The sequence below is a fragment of the Gossypium hirsutum genome, chromosome A05 (genome assembly GCF_007990345.1).
Source record: "Gossypium hirsutum isolate 1008001.06 chromosome A05, Gossypium_hirsutum_v2.1, whole genome shotgun sequence".
Taxonomy (NCBI): Eukaryota; Viridiplantae; Streptophyta; class Magnoliopsida; order Malvales; family Malvaceae; genus Gossypium; species Gossypium hirsutum.
The window spans coordinates 60,016,772-60,038,016 of NC_053428.1; the positions used below are offsets into that span (position 1 = coordinate 60,016,772).

Sequence of the window (21,245 nt, forward strand, 5' to 3'; positions counted from 1 at the left end):
AAGTGGTTTCGGGACCACAAAACCGAGTTATGAAAATAATTAATTGTTATATTCTATGCTTATTATGTGTGTACATGCATATGTGGAAATTTCATTCCCTAATTTTGCCAATTGTATGAGGAATTATTAAATAGGGATCAACATGAGACATGGTGAAATGTGATAGGCTAATTTTAAAGGGCTTATTAGTGCATGTCAACACAAAGGTGGACTTGCATGTCAAATTTGCCCAATTCCCTTATAGTGGCCGGCCAAGATGGATTGATGATGGGCAATTTATTTGTTGAATTAGATATTATAATAGGAAATTGGGTTATTGGAGACATAATGAATAATAGGAAGAATGGGAAGAAAACAAAGTCTTAACTTTGTTCTTCTTAGCCGAACCAAAAGGGAGAGAAAGGGGAGCAAACATTCGGCCATTGAAACCTAAGGAAGCTCAAGAGCAAAGGGGAACTAGATCCGATAAAGGGAAGGAAAAAGTAATTGAATAGCCGTTGAAGTCGTTCGACGACATTTGAGGTAAGTCTTCGAGTAATGACCCTACTTGAATTATATTGAAATGAATAGTCATACTATGACGGATAGTCGAATGTGCTTAGAGACTATGTTATAAAGCCAATTGAAATTATGCTCTTTGTGTGCGGCTACTGAGCCGAAATTTGAAAGGTTTAATAAATGTTTTGTGTTTGAGCCTTAGTAACGAAGAAATGATATGGATGTGTTATGATTATTGATATATGTGTGCATGAGCATTGGAATATATCCGGGCTAAGACCCGAAGGCAATTATGCGAGTTAATATATCCGGGCTAAGACCCGAAGGCAATTATGCGAGTTAATATATCCGGGCTAAGACCCGAAGGCAATTATGCGAGTTGATATATCCGGGCTAAGACCCGAAGGCAATTATGCGAGTTAATATATCCGGGCTAAGACCCGAAGGCAATTATGCGAGTTGATATATCCGGGCTAAGACCCGAAGGCAATTATGCGAGTTAATATGTCCGGGCTATGACCCGAAGGCAATTATGCGAGATGATATATCCGGGCTAAGACCCGAAGGCAATTATGCAAGTTGATATGTCCGGGTTAAGACCCGAAGGCAAATGTGTTTGCGGTTGTATTCGGTTAAATACCGAAGAAACTTGGGTTTGAATGTGAGCGTTTTGTGCTGTAACTAATTCAATAAATATGCTCGACCAACCCGAACGATAAGGTATGTTGCATGTGCATTGGAAAAGTCGATTCGTTTTAAATAGTATTCGTGCGATCGGCTAACGAATTTTCGGCTTTTAGAAAGGTTGATACCTTGTGTATATATGTTGATGAAGTGTGAAGTAAGTAGGATTATGAGAATGTGTGTAAATAAAATGACTTAGTTAGCTATGTGAATGTAATACTGTAGACAAAGCCGATTTCATTACTTGAGACTTACTAAGCTTAAAAATGCTTACCCGGTTGCTTTGGCTCTCTGTTTTATAGATTTTGTTCGTTAGCTATCGGAGTCGGGATCAGCGAAGTCGAAGTCATCTACACTATCAAGCTCTTTTGGTACTCTTTAGTTGAACTCTGGATATGGCATGTATAGGATTACCCCCTGTTGTTTAAGTTCTTTTGTGATGTATGTGTGTAAAGCCATGCGAAAATGGCTTGTAGATGTGGAGTATGGCATTAGACCATTTGTGTTTATGTATGTATATATATGGTTTCACGATGTGACTATGGATTGAAATGGAAGTGTTGGGCTAATGATCAGCCATTGGAATGGCTAAATATGATCACATGTGGACCTATGTATGGCAAAACCCTAGTTGGTCCATGGTAACCACAAAATAGGTAAAGTTTATCTTGAAAACAGATTTTGACAGCAACAGTGGTGTAGAATTGAAAAATCACATAAATTCGTAGGAGTGGAATTAAATAGTGAATAAATTATGTAATCGAACCTTGATGAATCTACTTTCATATGGAAGTAACGAAACAATTATAGAAACAGTACAGAAAGAGATATTCGGGTTCTTGTGGAACAGGGCCAGAACAGTTTCTGGATTCACTGTTCCGCCTTTGGAAATTCACTATAAATTGACCAGAGATAATTAGGGGTCATACCATATATGTATGGATTCCTCTCTGAGTCTAGTTTCCATAGAAACAAACGGCATTAGTATTGAAGCCCTGTGCAGAGAGATATCCCAGTCGTAATGGGAAAAGGTCAGTGTAGTCGACCCCTGTAACATGAGGGACTTTGACTAATAAACTGTACTAATTGGCCCGACCAAAAATTCTAGAAAAAAATATATAGGTGGGGACATGAGTCTAGTTTCAGGGAAAAATCACAAAACTGATTTTCGAGTTGTGAAACTCAAGATATGATTTTTGAAGCGACTAGTACTCAGACTGGGCAGTGTCTGGAAAAATTTTTAAAAGTCTGTCAACACCTCGTATTCGACTCCGGTGACGGTCTCGGGTTCGGGGTGTTACATTTTTATTTATTATTTTTATTTTTACTTTTATCTTTATTTATCTTTTTTAAGTACTTTTTATTTTATTTTCCTTTAATATTATTTCATTTTTAGGTTTTATAATTTTTATTAAACAATTTATAGTTTCAGTTATTTCATTACGAGTAATTATGCTTTTTTATATTTCCTAAAGAGTTCTTGATGTTATTATAGTTATAAAGAGCTTCAAAGCTCATCATCACCTAGGAACTCGAAACTCCACTGGAAAAGGTTCTCCACAACTGCCATGTCCTGTCCAACCATCACAATAACCTCTTCGCTGGACACTATGGTTGTGGAACCCAACCTCTACCACCACTAAAGTATCCTCCTCCAATCTTATCATTGCCTTGGCTGATTATTCTCCATAACTCCAATTCAAAGAGTCCATTCATCATTCAGGAAGTTTCACTTCTCTCCCTATCTTATGATCTTATATCTATATCATCATAAATCTAACTTTGTACAATGAGGCCAATGTACATCTTAAGTGTGGGGGGTCTTTTATATCATTATCAGAAAAATCCCTGAATTTTGTGTTATTCTCATATGATCTTCTCATATCATTATTAGAATAAATTTTGATTGATTTATGATTTTCTATTAATATGTCTTGAATTAAAACATAGACATTTATGCATTAACTATTTAAACTTTAAGGAATTAGAGAATCAAGCATGATAAGTTGATTTTTGAGAATTAAAAAAAAATTAGGTTGTTTCCCCAAGTTTAGGTATTATCTTGAGTTGAAATTCACAGGTTAAATATAAAAAAGCCATAATTTTTGTGAGATCATGAGCCCTTAGACCAATATTATTTCTTTCATGCTCACTTTTATTGTTGCTTTGAGTGTGTCAATATCGAATCGTTATTCTAGAACTTGCTTGATTATGCATGTCAAGACCACACCATTGATTTGTTATGTCAAGATGATAAAGGCACTTAGGTTTAACTCACTTACTCCATAAAAGCCTACCCTCATAATTAACCCTTAGTGAACCCCTTTGAGCCTAACAAGCCATTCATTGATTTACCCTCATTATTAACCCATAACCCATTATTGTTGAAATCCCCTAATTTGATCTCTATTTTTGTCGAGATTTGATTTGAATTAATTGCTTAGCTATGTTTTTTTTTCGTTGTAATAATTAGAAAAATTTTATATTATTTGTCTTGTTTTCGTAAAAAAAAAACATGCATTCATATTAGTAGTAATTCTTTGTTTTTGAGCTTAAGTTTTTAAGCTCCTTATCCTATGAAGAAAAGCTCAATTCTAGGATTTTTGTAATTTATCAAGTTGTAGTATCTTTCTAGTTAGGTAATTTTTCAACTCAATCTCGATTCTAACCTTCTATTTTAGCTTGTGACCACACCCTCTAACCAAAGCCACGTTACAACCCTCTAAAGACCTTTTGATTGATGTATCATCTCAATACATAGTGGTAGAGATGTGATTTTCATGTAAGCCCATGGTAATAACTTTTCATATTGACTAATGAGTGCTTCATTTTTTGTCCTTAAACACCTCGAGTGATTTGAGTGAATCTTTAGTGAGGATGTTAAACTTTGTGATATTTTGAATCAAAGGTAATCACTTAGATGAGGGGAGACACCTATGTTTTCGTAATAAAATACTCAACTTGGAATGTTTGAAACTTTGATGTTCTTCCAGTTGAATTCTCAATGTATGATTACTTATGGTTTATTTTAAGGTATTCTTGATAGGGATTATAAATTGAGAAGAATTTATTTTGATTATGAGTTGAGGATTTTGCTTGAGGACAAGCAAACGCTTAAGTGTGGGGGTATTTGATAAACCATAATTTATCATAATTTTATCCCATGCTTAGCACATTTATGAATGATTTCTCCTTAGATTTGGTGAATTTGATGCTCCTAATTCATTAATTTCATGTTTTATACTTAGGTGAGCATAGGAGGGCAAAAAGAGCGAGAAACGGGCCAAAAACGGAGAAAACGGTCCAACGTGTGAAATTAGCACGGCCTGGAATTCCTTACACGAGTAGACCACACGCCCGTGTCTATTTAACAGCCTTGAGCACGGTCTTGAAGAAATCGCACATAGGCGTGTCCCTGTCGAGCCCAAGTTTAGTCCTATTCAGAAAAGGCTACTTTTGAGGGCTTTTAGGCATTCTAAAGCCTATTTAAACACCTGAGGAGGCACTTAGAGGGAAACACAGAGAGTAGAAGGCAAGGAATTACTCAATGAAAGTTGATTAATCCATCTCAGAAGTCGGATTCATTGTCAAGACAGAAAATCTCCCTTCAATTTCCTTTTGGAGTTTTGGGTTTTCTTTATGTTTTGTTATCTTTATTCTTTTGGGATGTTTTCTTTCATAATTATGAACTAAACCCCTTAAATACCTAAGGGGAATGAAACCTAAGATGGATCTTTTTCTTGTATGATAAATATTTTACTTGTTCCTAATTATGTGCTCTAATTCTTGTTTTAATATTCTAGGATATTGATTCAAGTTAATGCGCTTATTCAGAGGAGCAAAAGTCCCTGTCTAAGAGTAAATTTATCGTAATTAAGTGGAGTTGATTGCACACCTAGAGATAAGGTGACAAGATTTTGCTGGATTAAGGTGAAACCTAATAAAGGAATCCATTGATCGAGTTAATGCAACACTAGGGTGTTAATTAGAAAGAGATTTCAATTAATTAACCTAGGGTTAGACGTTATTAGTCTCGAGAGAGATAACAATATAACTTAGTGATTTCTACGGATCAAGTCAAATGAATAAATCGTCTGATTCAAAGTCAAATAACAAGTGAAGTCTAGATGGATTTTTCCTTGGGTATTGTCTTAATCAATCGAGTTTTCCCAAAAGCTTTTCCCCAATTTTCTCTCTGTGCACCCTTAGTTTAGTTAATTAGTTTAGATAAACAAATCCCTTAATCTTTAGGCTAGATAATAAAATGAAAGTAATTACTAGTACTCTTGGTTCCTTTGGGTTCGATAATCCAGTCTTGCTAAAGCTATACTACTGTTCAATAGGTACACTTACCTTCATCATGATAATAGTTAGTTTCACGAACGATTAAATATAAATTTTTAAAACCTATCGCGAATATCACGAATCACCTAGCTACGTAGAGCGTGTAGAGCCTATGTCTATCAATGCAAGAGAAGGTACATCAAATATTAAAAACGTACACGTAATGACGTACGAAGTATCTCAGTCCTCATGGCGACGATCAGCATAAACCAAAGCGGCTGCCTCGCCTCAGAAGGTCCAATACCTCTGCCCGGTGCTATCTATCCTCAGCCCACGTCGTTACCACCCCTAGCCTGAGCTCAGTCCCTAAATGGCTACTGAGCTACTCTCGACGGCTGTATAGTACTAGAACCCAAAGCTTGCACTTGATCAATTCTCAACGGGTAATCTAGAACACGTTGCTCAGTCAACCCACATCTTAAGCACGCCCTAATAGTCCTTCAACACTCACCTAGAAGGCGAATACCACAGTGCCCACACAGCATCACCCCAGTAGGTGCAACTGGAGGCCCAACTCTCATTAGCCCAGCTTCAAATCCCTCTTGTTCTTACCCCTCTCGCGATCTCTGTTTTAACGCTCTGCGCGCTTAATATCCTCAACAATCTTGGCTTTCTCGACCAGAACAACATACTCACACTCCCTCTGCAGAGCTATCATCACCCTCAGGTTATCTCTAAGGCCTTCCTCAAAATGGACACATCTCTCATATTCAGACGCCACCATGCCTCGCACATAACGACTCAGCCTCAGGAATTCGGCCTCATACTCGGTCACTGTTTGGTCTCCCTGGATGAGATTAAGGAACTCTCGGCTCCTTGTGTCAATGTAACTGGCCTCCACATAATTACTCTAGAAAGCCGTCTTAAAAAGATCCCATGTTAATCTGTCGGGCTGAGTGCCCTCCTTAACTGTCAACCACCACTGGTACGCTTCATCACGAAGAGAGATATATCTCCCTTAAGCTTCTACTCAGCAATAAAATCCAGGTCGTCCATAATTCTTTCCGTGGCCTCCATCCAATACTCCGCCACGTTAACTAAGCCCCATTAGACTGGAGTCATTGTGTAACTGACCGTCGGCCCCTAGATTCAGTGTTGGCCCCAGCGACCCTCTCTAAAATTCATAGCATGGTCTAAAATAATGCGTCATCCCCAACCGCACGATCACGAGACCCAGACCCAATCTCTGTCGCAGGTGATACCGGCGTCTTGCTAGTATCCAGATTCGAAATAGTATCAGATGCCAAGGACTCAGCTCGAGCCCCTCTACGGCCCTTACCATTGCCTCTAGTACCCCGTCCACGAGTACCACGTGTGCTCATCATAAATTTTAAAATTTATCAGTATTAACATTTTATGCATTAGTTAATAGTTCTGATATTTTATTAACAGACATTTTATACAGTGCAGTATTAAAATGTTCAGAGTATGTTATTGCGATTCGTAGTCTCACTACAATTTTCAGTTTACACTTCCTAGAGTGTTTTCAGTGCAATATACTAACCAAAGTAGTTTCATTATATTCTAATCATGCTTTCAGACAATTCTAAACAGAGGTTTAGAAAATTTACAGGATCAGTGCTGGAGACTCGGTGTACCACATACTTATTCAAAAAATATGTAAGATTATTTACAAATCTTTTCTTTAAAACCAGTTTTTAAATCCCAAATTTGCAGCCAAGTTCTCTGACCTGGCTCTAATAGCACTAAATGTAACACCCCAAACCTGGCCTGGACGTTATGGCCGAATCTGGCAATGTCACATGAGAGGGTTTTTTGAAACTGTATTGACCTTAAAACCGTACCAATTATTAACTAGTACTTAGTCTGGGCAAACGCGTCCTAATTGTTCTAATTTAAAGCAATGCTTTTACGCGGAATCTTTTAAAACCATTTTCGTATGCGTGGTAGTTTTGTAAAACATTCGGTTCTTTTGATAACTCGAGTTTTGCTACTACTAGCAGTAAAAACTGTAAAACATTTCAAAATCCCAAATTAAGAAAAAAATCTATAAAGGCCTTAATAACAACAAAATTTCCCCAAATATAAATTAAATCATAAGTAACTAGAAAAAAGTCCAAGTAGAAAACCGTGTAGCCATCGCCGACAGATTAAACAGAAAAACAGATAATTTTCGCAAACTACACAGATTACCTACACAGATTAAGCAAAAAAAGGGTGAGTTTTCGCAAACTCAATATGTAATCCCCACAGAAAATATACACAATAGCTGAAATCAGTAATATATCCAAATATCAGATAATTTGGGCCTGAACCCTTTACAGAACCGGGGTGAACATTATCCTCTCAGATACAAAATCAGATACGAACTGGACCTTAGCCCATCTCAGATATATCATGTATAACAAAGCAGAATAATAGATTCCTACCCACCAGCCTCTACACACTAACTCCGTCCAACCCTACACACCATGTAGGGATAAAATCGACCCTCCCATCCTTACACACCATGCTGTACTGAAATGCGGCACATAATTAGATAATTGCAGCTATGCTGCCAGATATCAGGCTTAGGAGCCTTTCAGAATACTTCCTTCATATACATTAACCTAACCCGATGCAATGTAGCATACAATACAAGACATGCAAGTATGCAATTAACAGATTATACATACAAATCTGTCTACATGCTAAGAGTAACATGCTAGAGCACATATATCACATAGTCAGATCACGTAATCACGGTCAAGTAACTCTTACTGACCCTACAGTAGGTGCCAGTCGACTTGGGTGACCTGAGCAACCTTTTAGACTATTTCAGAAAGATAGGCTCACACACCCATGTGGCTTGCCTGTGTGGGCCCACACGGCCCAAATTGGCCTTGGCCATGTGGATCACACACCTGGCACAGAGTTCCACACGCCTGTGTGGTATACCCATGTCGGCCCACATACCAGTGTGGCCCACACGGCCCAAATGGTTGAGACCATTTCTCGTACATGGCCTCACCGGCCATCAAACGATTGTGTCATGCTCCGATGTCTTATGCGCACGGCCTGGCTTGTCTATCATATGCCCATGTACTGCCACACGGCCTATCACACGGGTGACCACACTCTCATGTGGGGTCGACAGTTTCATTTTTTGGCTTTCACCGATTCTCGTTTTTTATGTTTTTGGGTACACACCTGGTATCGATTCAGAGCTAAGACAACCCCGAGTACTCCAGAACCTATTATTGACCGATAAATACCAGGTTAACACTTGATATGCAATAAAACCAAATTGAAACGGAGAATCCCATAAACGCATAAACGGCTTACCGATAACAACTGAACTGAATCCTGATTCAGTACAAAGAAGCGTGACCACTAGCCTCTCAGCCTTTTCCTAAACATGAACTAAACTCATTAAATAACGATTCTACAGTCCCTGAACCAAAACGTTACTTACACACTTACTGAACACGCGATAACAATGCAGGAAAACTGAAGGTAATTTGGAAACCAACAAAAACAACGAACAAGGAATAGGGCAAGGGAGATGGGATTTTCGGCAGAGAGGGGGATGAGGAACTCAAAATTTGAAAAAAGGAAACCAAATGGGATATTCTGATATCCCCCTAATCTTTTCCCCCTAAATTCTCTCCACCAAATCCCCACTACAGAGAATTCTATTACCACTCAAACTCCTCCCCATAAACGTGCAAAAATAAAGCCAAAGCCAGGAATCGAACTCAGGACCTCATGCAATCGAACACTCCACCTAACCATCAGACCAGCAGGCCCATTACGATATGACATTACAGATACTTAATATAAGCCTACTAACTAGAAGTTAAGGCTTAATTCAGGAGAAAGCCAAAATTTCCCAAAGGCAAGGCTTGAACTTGAGACCACTCAGACACTTCTAGAACACTTAACCATTGAAGCAGATACACAGTTGTGTCAGAAACTCATAGAAACAAATTTATCAAATTTGAGGCATTACACGCAGACTCAACTTCCCTTTACGGTCGAATCAAAGAACCTTTTTCCACGGTGACACCTTTAGAAACAATTTCTTTATGTTTCAAACTCGCGTATGATTTCTATCGATCTGAAGCTTCTTTTAAACTGTCGTGAATCGTTTTCACTTCTTCTTTAGTTTCTCTGGTCAATTCAACCCCGTGAATCTTTTTCTCACTTAGTTCAGGTTAGTATAGCAGAGTTCAACATTTGCGACCATATAAAGCTTCGTACGATGCCATCTTTATACTTGTCTAAAAATTGTTATTATACGCGAACTCAATCAATGGTAAGTATTTTTCCCAACTACCCTCTAACTTTAAAATACAACATCTCAACATGTCTTCGAGAATCTGAATAACTCTCTCGGTTTGACCGTTAGTCTGAGGATGAAAAGCAGTACTGAAATTCAACTTCGTACCTAGTGCTTATTGTAATTTCTTCCAGAATCGTGACGTAAATCTCGAATCTCTACAGAAATAATATATAGTGGCACTCCGTGCAATCGAAAATATAAAAAATGTACAATTCAGCTAATCTATCAAGTGAGTAATTTGTATGTACCAGTATGAAATGAGCAGATTTTGTTAGTCGATCAACGACAACCTAGATAGCATCCCGACATAAAATCCATTGTAATTCTATCTCATTTCCTCTCATGAATCATCATAGGCTGTAATAAACTTGACGGTACTTGATATTCAACTTTGACTTGTTGACAAATCAAATATTTAGAAACAAACTCTAATATATCTTGTTTCATACCTTGCCACCACTAAAACTGTTTCAAATCGTTGTACATTTTGGTACTTCCCGGATGAACAGATAAGCAGCTACGGTACTCTTCGTGCAAAATCTTCTGAATGAGTTCTAAACTTCTGGGTATGTAAATTCTATTTCAAAACCTTAAACAATCATCAGTTCCAATCTAAAACTCTGAATCAAGGATGTTCTTACATTGAATTCATTTAACTTGCAATTCACAGTCATTTTTCTGAGATTCGCAGATTTGTTGAAGAAATACCTGTTTAGCTTTTAATACAGCTAAAATAGAGCCATCATCATAGATCATCAACTGGGTATTCATTACTCGTAATTCAAACAAAGATTTTCGGATCAAAGCAACGTCAACAACATTAGCTTTTCCCAGGTGATAATCAATCACAAAGACATAATCTTTCAATAACTTGAGCCATCTTTGTTGTCACAGATTCAAATCTGTCTATGACATCAAATATTTTTAAGCTTTTGTAATCCGTATAAATGTGGCATTTCTCACCGTATAAGTAGTGTCGCCAAATTTTCAATGCGAACACAATTGCAGCCAAATCTAAATCATGCATAGGATAATTCTTTTCACACAGTTTCAATTATAGGGAAGCATAAGCTATAACTTTTCCTTCTTGCATTAGAACACATCTCAGACTATTTAATGACGCATCACTATAAATCACAAATTCTTTCCCTGATTCCGGTTGAACCAAAACTGGTGCTTCAGTTAATAGTACTTTCAATTGTTCGAAACTCTGCTGACATTTTTCTAACCATTCAAACTTCACATCTTTTGAAGCAGTCGTGTCATCAGTGTCACAATCATCGAGAATCCTTTTATGAATCTTCAGTAATATCCCGCTAAACCCAGAAAACTACGAACTTCAGACACATTTCTTCGAGATTTTCAAGCAACAATAGCAGAAATCTTACTCGAGTCAACTCTAATACCTTCAGCTGAAACAGTATGCCCTAGAAATCCAACCTATCGGAGCCAAAACTCACGTTTGCTGAACTTTGCAAATAATTGCTCAACACGTATAGTTTGTAACATAACTCTTAAATGCTCAGTATGTTCAAATTCATCTCGCGAATAAATCAGAATATTGTCAATGAATAAAACAACAAATCTGTCTAAATATGGTCTGAATATCCGGTTCATCAAATCTATGAAAACTGTAAGAGCGTTAGTTAACTCAAAAGGCATAACAAGGAATTCATAATGTCCATACCTTGTTCTGAATGCAGTTTTCGGCCCAACTCTTTAACTTGCAACTGATAATATCCCGATCTCAAATCAATCTTTGAAAATACTGTAGCCCCTTTTAACTGATCAAATAAATCACCAATCCACGGTAGAGGGTATTTATTCTTTATAGCCACTTTATTCAGCTGTCTGTTATCGATGCATATTTTCATTGTGTCATCTTTCTTTTTCATGAACAATACTTGTGCACCCCAAGAAGAGTAACTTGGTTGCACAAAACCTCTGTCTGTCAATTCTTGCAACTGAGCTTTCAACTCTTTTAATTCTATTGGAGCCATTCTGTACGGAGCTATCAATATCGATGTTGTTCCCAATACTAATTCAATACCAAATTCAACCTCTCTGATCAGCAGCAAACCCGGTAATTCTTCTAGAAATACATTCGAAAACTCAAAAACAATAGGAATAGATTCAATCTTTGATTCAGACACCTTAGTACCCAGTACGTATGCAAGATATGCATCATAACCCTTTTTCATACATTTCTGGGCTAACATAGCTGATATCACAGTAGGTAATTCACTCGAATCATCAGACTTAACCCGAAGAATTTCACCATTTTGACATTTCAATTCCATAACCTTTCGCCTACAATTTACAACTGCATCATGCATAGTCAGCCAGTCCTTTCCTAGAATCACATCAAACTCATCGAACGGTAGAAGCATCAAGTCAACCTGAAAACAGTAACCCCAAGTCATCAAAGGATAATTCTTACAAATTTTATCAACTAAAACAGACTTTCCTAAGGGATTCGATACTTTACTGACAAACTCTATAGACTCGACATGTAAACTCTTTTTAAATGCTAAATTCATACAGATATATGAATGGGTTGATCCAGGATCTATCAATGCAACTATATCAGTATCAAAAAGAGAAAAAGTACCGATAATAATGTCTGGCGATGATGCCTCCACCCGTACACGGATAGCATAAGCTCAGGCAGGTGCTCGTGCCTTAGATCTCACAACAGAAGCTCTCGTAGCACCTTGTTTACCACTCGAATTTCCAGTGTTTTGGGGTGGTCTTCCTCTAGTAGCCGTATTACTTAATTTCGTTGGTGGATCTTTTTCAGCTGTAAACTTTCTGGACAGTCCAGGAGATAATGATCAAGAGATCCACATTTAGAACAAGCTCCATTCACTAATCTACATTCACCGTAATATTGCTTATTGCAGTGTTTACATTCAGACCCAGCATTTCTAACACTACCCATATTGGCAATGATATCGTCTGAGATTTAAAGCTAAAATGTCTGGCATCTCTGTCTCTAATCGAAATCCCCACAGAAGCAGTAGAATGAGGATGATATTCTCTAGATTCTTTGATGCTGATGATGTGATTTGCCTGCAAATCTCTTTCTAAAGCCTTTAGCCTCAGAATCGGCTTTTCTTTTCTCTTTGCAAAGTTCTTCGACATTACAAACTCTATCAAATAGAACAACAAACTCTTTCGGCTCAAGAATTCCAACTAATAGTCTAATTTCTTCAGTCAATCGATCTTCGAATATTTTACACATTATAGCTTTAGAAGAAACACATTCACGAGCATATTTGCTGAGTTTTAGATAAAAACACATCTGAAAATGTCAGGAGACATCACACTATCACAGTTTTAGATATGGCTGTATAGCTAGACTCACATACGCTACATTAGTCCTAGAATTGACTAAACCATGGCTCTAATACCAATAAATGTAACACCCTAACTCGTATCCATCGTCAGAGTAGGGTTACGAGGTATTACCTAACAAAACACATCATTTAACATACAAAACTCATACATTTATGTATTCATATTCAAATATCATTTAACACCATCATATTGTCCCTTATAAGGATTTACGAGTGCTTAAACATGCTTTAGAAATGGTTCAGGACTAAACCGATATCATATGAAAAATTATAGGATCTTAGAAAATTTTCAAACATACAGGAACCACCCGTCAGTGTGAACAGGCTATGTGCCTCACATGGCTAGTAGACACGCCCCTATGTGGAAACAAGGCATACATACTGACTTGCATCACACGGCCGAAGACATGCCCGTGTGCCAGGCCATGTGAAAACTAGAAAATATACTAACTTGGGTCACACGGCCAACCACACACCCATGTGTCTAGCCCATCTGCCCTTCAAAGTGGTCACACACGCTTGTGTGCTAGGCCATGTACTAGGCCGTGCCAAACCTGTAGGGTATACTGACTTATTCAACACGGCCAAGTCACACACCCATGTGTGAGACCATGTGGAGCATACTGACTTCATTTAATATCATCATCAAGGGACACACCACCATGTAACATGACCATGTATCACACACGGCTGAGACACACGCCTATGTCTTTACCCGTGTGGACAAAAATAGGCTATTTGCAAAGCCATTATGCCACACTATTTTCACACAAGTACAAAAGCATAAATGGTAACATTTTTACAACCCAATTGACAACCATTCCTTAACATTTCATACACATTGATATCATTTTCTCAAAGTATTCAAATACTTAGCTAATATCATACATTTCCCATTCATAAACCTACCATATAACAAAACACATTTGCATATTCCCATTCCGTCAACTAATTGCCAAAACATACCTAAACATAATAACAAGTTTAGCCAAATCACATGGATTAGACTTATAACACAATCTGTACCAAAATCACAATCTCAAGTGACCATAATTATCACCATTATAACTAGCCTATACATGCAATATTTACATATAACCACAAGTTCAAAAGTACCAACCAACAATTGGATAGTGTGATGTGTAACTCCAAACTGTCCCAAACGAGACAGCTATCGAACCTCTATAAAACGTGGAAAAAGAAACAGAGTAAGTTTTATAGCTTAGTAAGCCCATATAATTCAGAACTAAACTTACCATTTATACATAATCAAGGCAATAATTAAAGTATATTCAATTCAATTACCAAATACCTAAACACAAACATTCATCACAAGTTAGTCATCTAAATACATGAAACCATCCATAATCTCAATGTAAATACTCAATACATTGTATCGTATCAAATTCACATATATCATGAACATCATTTGTAACATTTTACTTTCAATCGTATATCAGCAATTCGTTTGTATAAACATTACTTTACCATATCACAGAATTTATGCAAGTTGAACCTATTAGAATCTCGAGGGATACTCGAGTGATATACAGTACATATAAATCAGTAATTTGTCAATTCCTTATCATTTTCCACTCTTTTGAGCTATGAACAGTAAGCTTCTCCTGAGCTAATGGACAGTAAGCTCATTGAGCTGAAACGGTAAGCTTTGATGAGCTGAAACAGTAAGCTCATACGAGCTAAGAACAATAAGCTCTTACCATCTGATATATTGGTAAGCTCATACGAGCTGTGGTGAGTTTGCAACACATGCAGGGTCTCAACCAAAATGGTAACCCTAGTGACATGTCACACGTATCCTACGAATTCTTACGATTCAAACGGGGCTTGGTAACAAATAAACTATATCGATAAGGCATTCACATTCCAAATATACCAACTACTCAATTATACACATTCATTACAATTATTTTAAGTATTTAAAAGTTTGATTCTAATTATACGAACTTACCTCGAGTAGCTCGAATGGAAATTATCAACTATTCATCAACTTTTTTTTTCCCTAATCTAAACCCGATCTCAGCTTATCTTGATCTATATATTATCAAAATCAACTTATTTAATTAACTATTTATGCAGTTTAGCCCAAAACACATATTAGGGCTATTTTACACATTTTCCCCTAAACTTTCATATTTTTATAATTTAGTCCTTATCACATAAAATTGTAAATTCATGCAATTTAGTACAATCCATGCTTAGCCGAATTTACCACATGTTACTAGCAACCTATATTTTTAATTTATTCACACTTTTACCCACCTAATTTTACATTTTCACAATTTAATCCATTTTTGACAGTTTTGTCAAAAATCACTTTACAAAACTAGTTTAATTATCAACAATTATTCAAAATGCATCATTAACTATCAAATTACTTAAGCATTCAACAATAGAAACATGATAAATCTTTAGAAATTTCAAAATCTAAGGTACGGGCTAGCTAGAATATGAAGCAACGATCTTAAAAACGTAGAAATCATCAAAAATCGAGTCAAAATCACTTACCAATTTAACTTCTATTGAACAAACCCTAGATGAACAAAAATTTTCTTCTTTTTCTTCTTTAGATTCAGCTAAGTGAAGATGACATTGAAATAATATGTTTTATTTTAATTATTTTATCATTTATTAACCATTTACCATTTTAACCTTAAAATTAATTCAAAATTTCATTTATGCCAAACCATTAACATCCACTAACCTAGAAATGGTATATTTACCACTTAAGGACCTTTACTGTAATGTTCTATAGCTATTTGACACTTTTAGCTAATAGAACACAAGTTTTGCACTTTATGTGATTTAGTCCTTTTTATCGAATTAAGCATTCAAACAGTAAAATTTATTTACGAAACTTTCACACAATAATTCTATCATGCTGTAAACCTTATTAAAATAATAAAATAAATATTTTGACCTTAGATTTGTGGTCCCTAAACCATTGTTCTGATTTGACTCAAAAATGGGCTGTTACAATACTTCTTAACTCTATTCCGACGACGGATACAAGTTAGGGGTGTTACATTTTATTGGTATCAAAGCTACAATTTATTCGATTCTAGGACTAACGTAGCTTGTGTGAGAGTCTAGCTTTACATGCCATATATACTCTGCGATAGTGTGATGATTCCTGACTGTTTAAATTGTGTTTTCATATAGTAATGGATCCCGAAAAAGCTGTAGCTGATGATGTAGAGAGTAATACACCTTCTCTCACTAAAGGGGTAGTGCCATCTGATTCTAAGCCTGTAACAAGTAGCCACGAGAGAAAGGCTGTAACACCCCTTACCCATGTTTGATGCCGGAACAGGGTACGAGGCATTACCGGACTTAATCACTAATCATCGTATAAAAACCGATTCATAATTAATAACATAATCAAGACTATCTACATTAAATGACTTTATACAATAGAGACCTTCAAATAACATAGGTCAGTATTTTAAGCCAATTCCTAGCAACTTAATAACAATTAAACGAGTCTCCATACATGCCAAAAACTTAAAATACTTTAAAACCTTTATATATCGATCAATAGTTTGATAGTGTGATTTAACCTCCGACGACCTCCAACTCGAGCTAACATCTGCGACACTATAGGAAAACGAAAAGGAAGGGAGTAAGCATTATAGCTTAGTAAGTAAGTATGTAAATATTAATAAACAATACATTATCATACTTTAAACAAAGTCACAATATGTTCCCGGAATATTACCATCACAAACACACATACTTTCACTATTACAATCATAAACAGGTTCAAAATAAGCTGTCTAGCAGAGTACCAGAAACTAAATTATTTATTTCTGGAGCTACAAAACTCCAAATTACAAACCGTTAATTTTCTATGAAACTAGATCCATATATATTCTTACCATAAAATTTTCAAAATTTTTTGGTCTAGCCAATTAGTACAGTTTATTCATTGAAGAAATAGTAATAGGAAGACTTGAAGGTAATTTAGGTTATCCAGCAGTAAAATTTGATGTGAGTTTGCAAATAGCAATCCCACTCATCTCGAACTACATAGGAACCTCAATAGGATTAAGCTTTAGATATCTAAGGCAAGACTTAATGAGGCAGGATGATTATCCTTTCAGCATCCTATATGCTGTAGGATATGGATTGAGTAATTCGCATTACTCAGTTCAATTTAGAACTAGCAATAAAATTGAAATAGAACAAATATTTGCAAAAACATCAACCAAGTTGATAGAAATACCAAGAAGTCTCTTTAGTGTCCCTAGGATTACTAATGGAGACAAATTAGAAGGAGTTTCTGAAAATATTTTTAGAAACTATAATGATAGCTCAGCCTTAGTAGCTAGAGCAGGAAGTAGCCTTAATAGGAGTCAAAGTCAAAGCTTTAGACAACCAAACAGGCAATATGATGAAGTACCCGTAGAACACCCTTCTAGTATACCTATAATATTAGAAGAACCTACAAACGTAAGAAATGCGTTAAATACGCAAAAAGAATTAAATGAAGTAAAAGATATGATTAGAAGTATTGACAAAAAATTATGAGGAATGAATTTGATTTTAAAGAGAATGAGAGCATTTCCCATTATCTATCTAGGAATTTACCCAAACTCCTACAAGATAATAGTGAAATAGCAAAGAATTTAAAAGGACTAATTGTAATAGTTGAAAAATTAACAGAAAACCAAGAATATACGGACAAAAGTCTAAGAAGGATAGAAGATTTAATTAGGGATTTATATAAGAAGATAGATAATCTACCTTCAAATAGCAGTACCCCTAAAGCACCTAAGAAATTAACATGGACAAAATTGGATCCTCCAATTCCAATATTATCTAAGACTGATCTTCAAACCGTCCCACCATGGAAAGACGAGAAGAAGAAAGGACTCTTAGAAGACAAGAAGAATTAGGCGAAAGAATTAGGAATTGTAAGAACCAAAGAGAGTTAGACTCTCTAATCCAAGAAACTTGTGATATGGAGTTCGGACTCCAGATCCAAGATGACATGGATGAATATATTTTTAGTGGTGAAAGTGATTATGAATATGATCATGAAGAAACCCTAAAAATGGAAAAACCTGAGACAGAACCTAAAATTGAGGAAATGTCTGAGGATGAAGAACCTGAAAGAAAATATGAACAAGGAGAATCATCTAATACTAGATTTAAGGTAGAGGATGATGAAGGAAATATTTTGCATGATGAAGCTAAGAGTGAAACTTTTAGTGAAGAAGGAATGAATGAATACTATGATCCAGAGTTAGATCCATTAACTGATGGAATTGAAAACTTTGATCTAGACGGATTAAACGTTGATATGGATGGTCTACCTAGACTAGACACTCAACGAAGAAGACTAGGAAGTAAACGTAGAAATACTACTAGAAGACATTTTAGAGAAGGATTTAGAAGTAGAATACCTCCGCAATACCAATTAACACATAGTGAAAACGCTTATAATAATAGGTGGTTGAATCTAGACTGTGTTTTGGACAGAATGAAAGAATTAGAAGGATGGTATAGACAAATGAGTTTCTTAAGTAAAAGGAACTTAGAAACCGTAGCAGATCTAGAAGATTTTCTAGAACATTTTATGACTGGAAATGTGAGAGCCTGGTGGAGCTCACAACAAGGTCAAGCATTAAGGTCTCATTACTTAACGAGTGATGATACCATAAGCACGAGATTAGGAAAGATTAAAAGCTTGATAATAAACGAATTTATTGGTTTTAATCAAGTAAATCTAGCATTAGTGCAAGAGAAAGAAATAGCAAAAGCAGAATATATCTTAAATAACATGCGTCCTTGTGATTTATGTTATTGGAGAAATTTTGTATGCAAATATGAAAAATGGTTCCATAAATTGGTAACCAAAGAAAAATATACGAAATATGAAGAACAATTCTTTTTAAAATTCCCTCCTACTTGGAAAGACGAATTAGAAAAAAGATTTGATAAAGAGAAAGATAATAGATTATGCAATAATCTAGCAGGAAGGATAATGTGTGTCCAAGAATTAATGGAAGAAAAATGCAAAGAAAAATATTTTAATGAAGACATTAAAAGATTTACGAACACAGGACCATGCTGTGATTCAGCATTAATTGAAATACCGACTCGATGGGGTTGTAGACCCGTACGAGATCACCGAAAGAAATCTTCCTATAAGCATAGGAAGAAATATAAAAGGTATCGTAAGAGGTTCGTACCTCGAAGATACAAGAAATATAAAAAGCAGTATCGTAGAAAACGATATAAGAAAGATAATAAAAAAGGACATAGAAGAAAGAAATCATATGACGAATTAAGGGATAATCACTATGAAAATAGGGATAAAATTAGAAAGCAACAGGATTGCCCTAGAAAAAAGAAAGATTGCAGATGTTGGCTCTGCAAAGAGGAAGGACATTATGCGAATGAATGCCCTCAAAGGCATAAACGTGAAAATAATAGAATGATTAAGCAATTAGAATATATTAATTCTATTGGCTATGAACCTATAGAATCTGAACCAGATTCTGAAATATCAGTCTATGAATATAGTACTGAAGAAGAAATACGAGAGTTTTCTGATGATCCAGGATCAGAATGGGAACTCATCGAATAAGGTTAGATAAAATCTACCTACAGAAGTACAAGGAATACGAATGTAATATAACTAACCCTAATAGTACATATATTAAGGTTGGCTTAAAATTTAAGGGATATATGTATTATCACCTTCATGCTTATATAGATACTGGTGCAAGTATCTGTGTAGCGCATAAAGATGTAATACCCCCAGAAAAATGGGAAGATACGCAGTATGATATTAATGTACAAATCGCAGACAAAAGCATTATAAAGATAAATAAAGTCGCACGCGACGTTTATCTTGAATTAGAAGGAACGTTGTTCAAAGTACCTATTTTGTATCAACAGAATACAGGAATGGATATCCTGACTACTCTTCACTACGAATCGATTTTCTCCTCGTAAAGAATTCAAAGGATGTTTTGGTTTATTTCAATTAAAACTATACTCATTAAGGATTTCAAACATATAAATTATATCCCATAATTATTTTTGTAAAATTTTTAATGATTTTTCCAAGTCAGAACAGGGGATCACATAGTCATTCTGAACTAGTCTCTCAAAAACTTAAATATCTCAATTCCTTTGCTTGCTATGTTTTTGTTATATGAAAATAGACTCATTAAGCTCTAATTTGATATCTCATTCAGTCTCTGATTCAATTTCTACTATTTTTGGTAGATTTTTAGATTCACGTCACTGCAACTATCCAGAACAGTTTTATTGTCAATTTTGATCTTTCACACTTCAATTATATTCATCACTTTCCTATAAAAATCTTTCCAATTTCCAATCACATATTGAGCATATTGCTCATAAGTTACACACGTATATACTTACACTTATCATCACAAAGTCATACACAATTTCATTTAATCAATTTCCCAATTGAACGCTTCGGAATAATAACAGATCGCAATGGTATCGCACATAGCCCACCTTTAAAATCGAAGCTCTCTTGTATACATAGTGGCCTTCACTTAGCACCACTCATGTGACCTAACTCGATTGTACACATAATTTTTGCTCTCCTGTACACATGGTGAACACTTAGTACCACCCATGTGACCTAGCCAGTTTATCTCATAGCTCTCTTGTCTACATGGTGTCCTTCACCTGGAACCACGCATGCGACCTAGCTACATATATCCCGTAGCTCTCTTGTCTACACGGTGTACACTAGTATCACCCATGCGACCTAGCTACATCATAATATCTCGTAGCTCTCTTGTACACATGATGTGCACTCAGCACCATACATGTGACCTAGCTACATACCATCTGTATCATCCAATCTTTCCGAAGGTTCAACTGGGATTTCTCTCTCTTTCTAATACTTGATTCCATATTTTCAATAGTCAATTATGATTCAAAAATCAGATACAATACATAAAATTGCTGAAATACAAAAACATAATAAGATAATGTATTATTTACATACAAACTTACATACTTTCTCATTTCCATGTCGAATTAATATTGAACATTTAAAT

General features: G+C 35.9%; 1 protein-coding gene across 1 annotated transcript; it reads left to right on the top strand.

Moving 5' to 3' along the window:
- Nucleotides 1-18,040: 18,040 nt before the first annotated feature.
- LOC107961006 (uncharacterized) lies at nt 18,041-19,786 on the top strand. The gene has a single exon (XM_016897250.1). The coding sequence runs from the start codon at nt 18,041-18,043 to the stop codon at nt 19,784-19,786; it is 1,746 nt and encodes a 581-aa protein (XP_016752739.1).
- The last annotated feature ends 1,459 nt before the right edge of the window (nt 19,787-21,245 follow it).

Bases quoted from the DNA above. Each gene is read 5' to 3' on its own strand.
- LOC107961006 (XM_016897250.1), top strand. From the start codon at position 18,041: ATGGAAAGACGAGAAGAAGAAAGGACTCTTAGAAGACAAGAAGAATTA.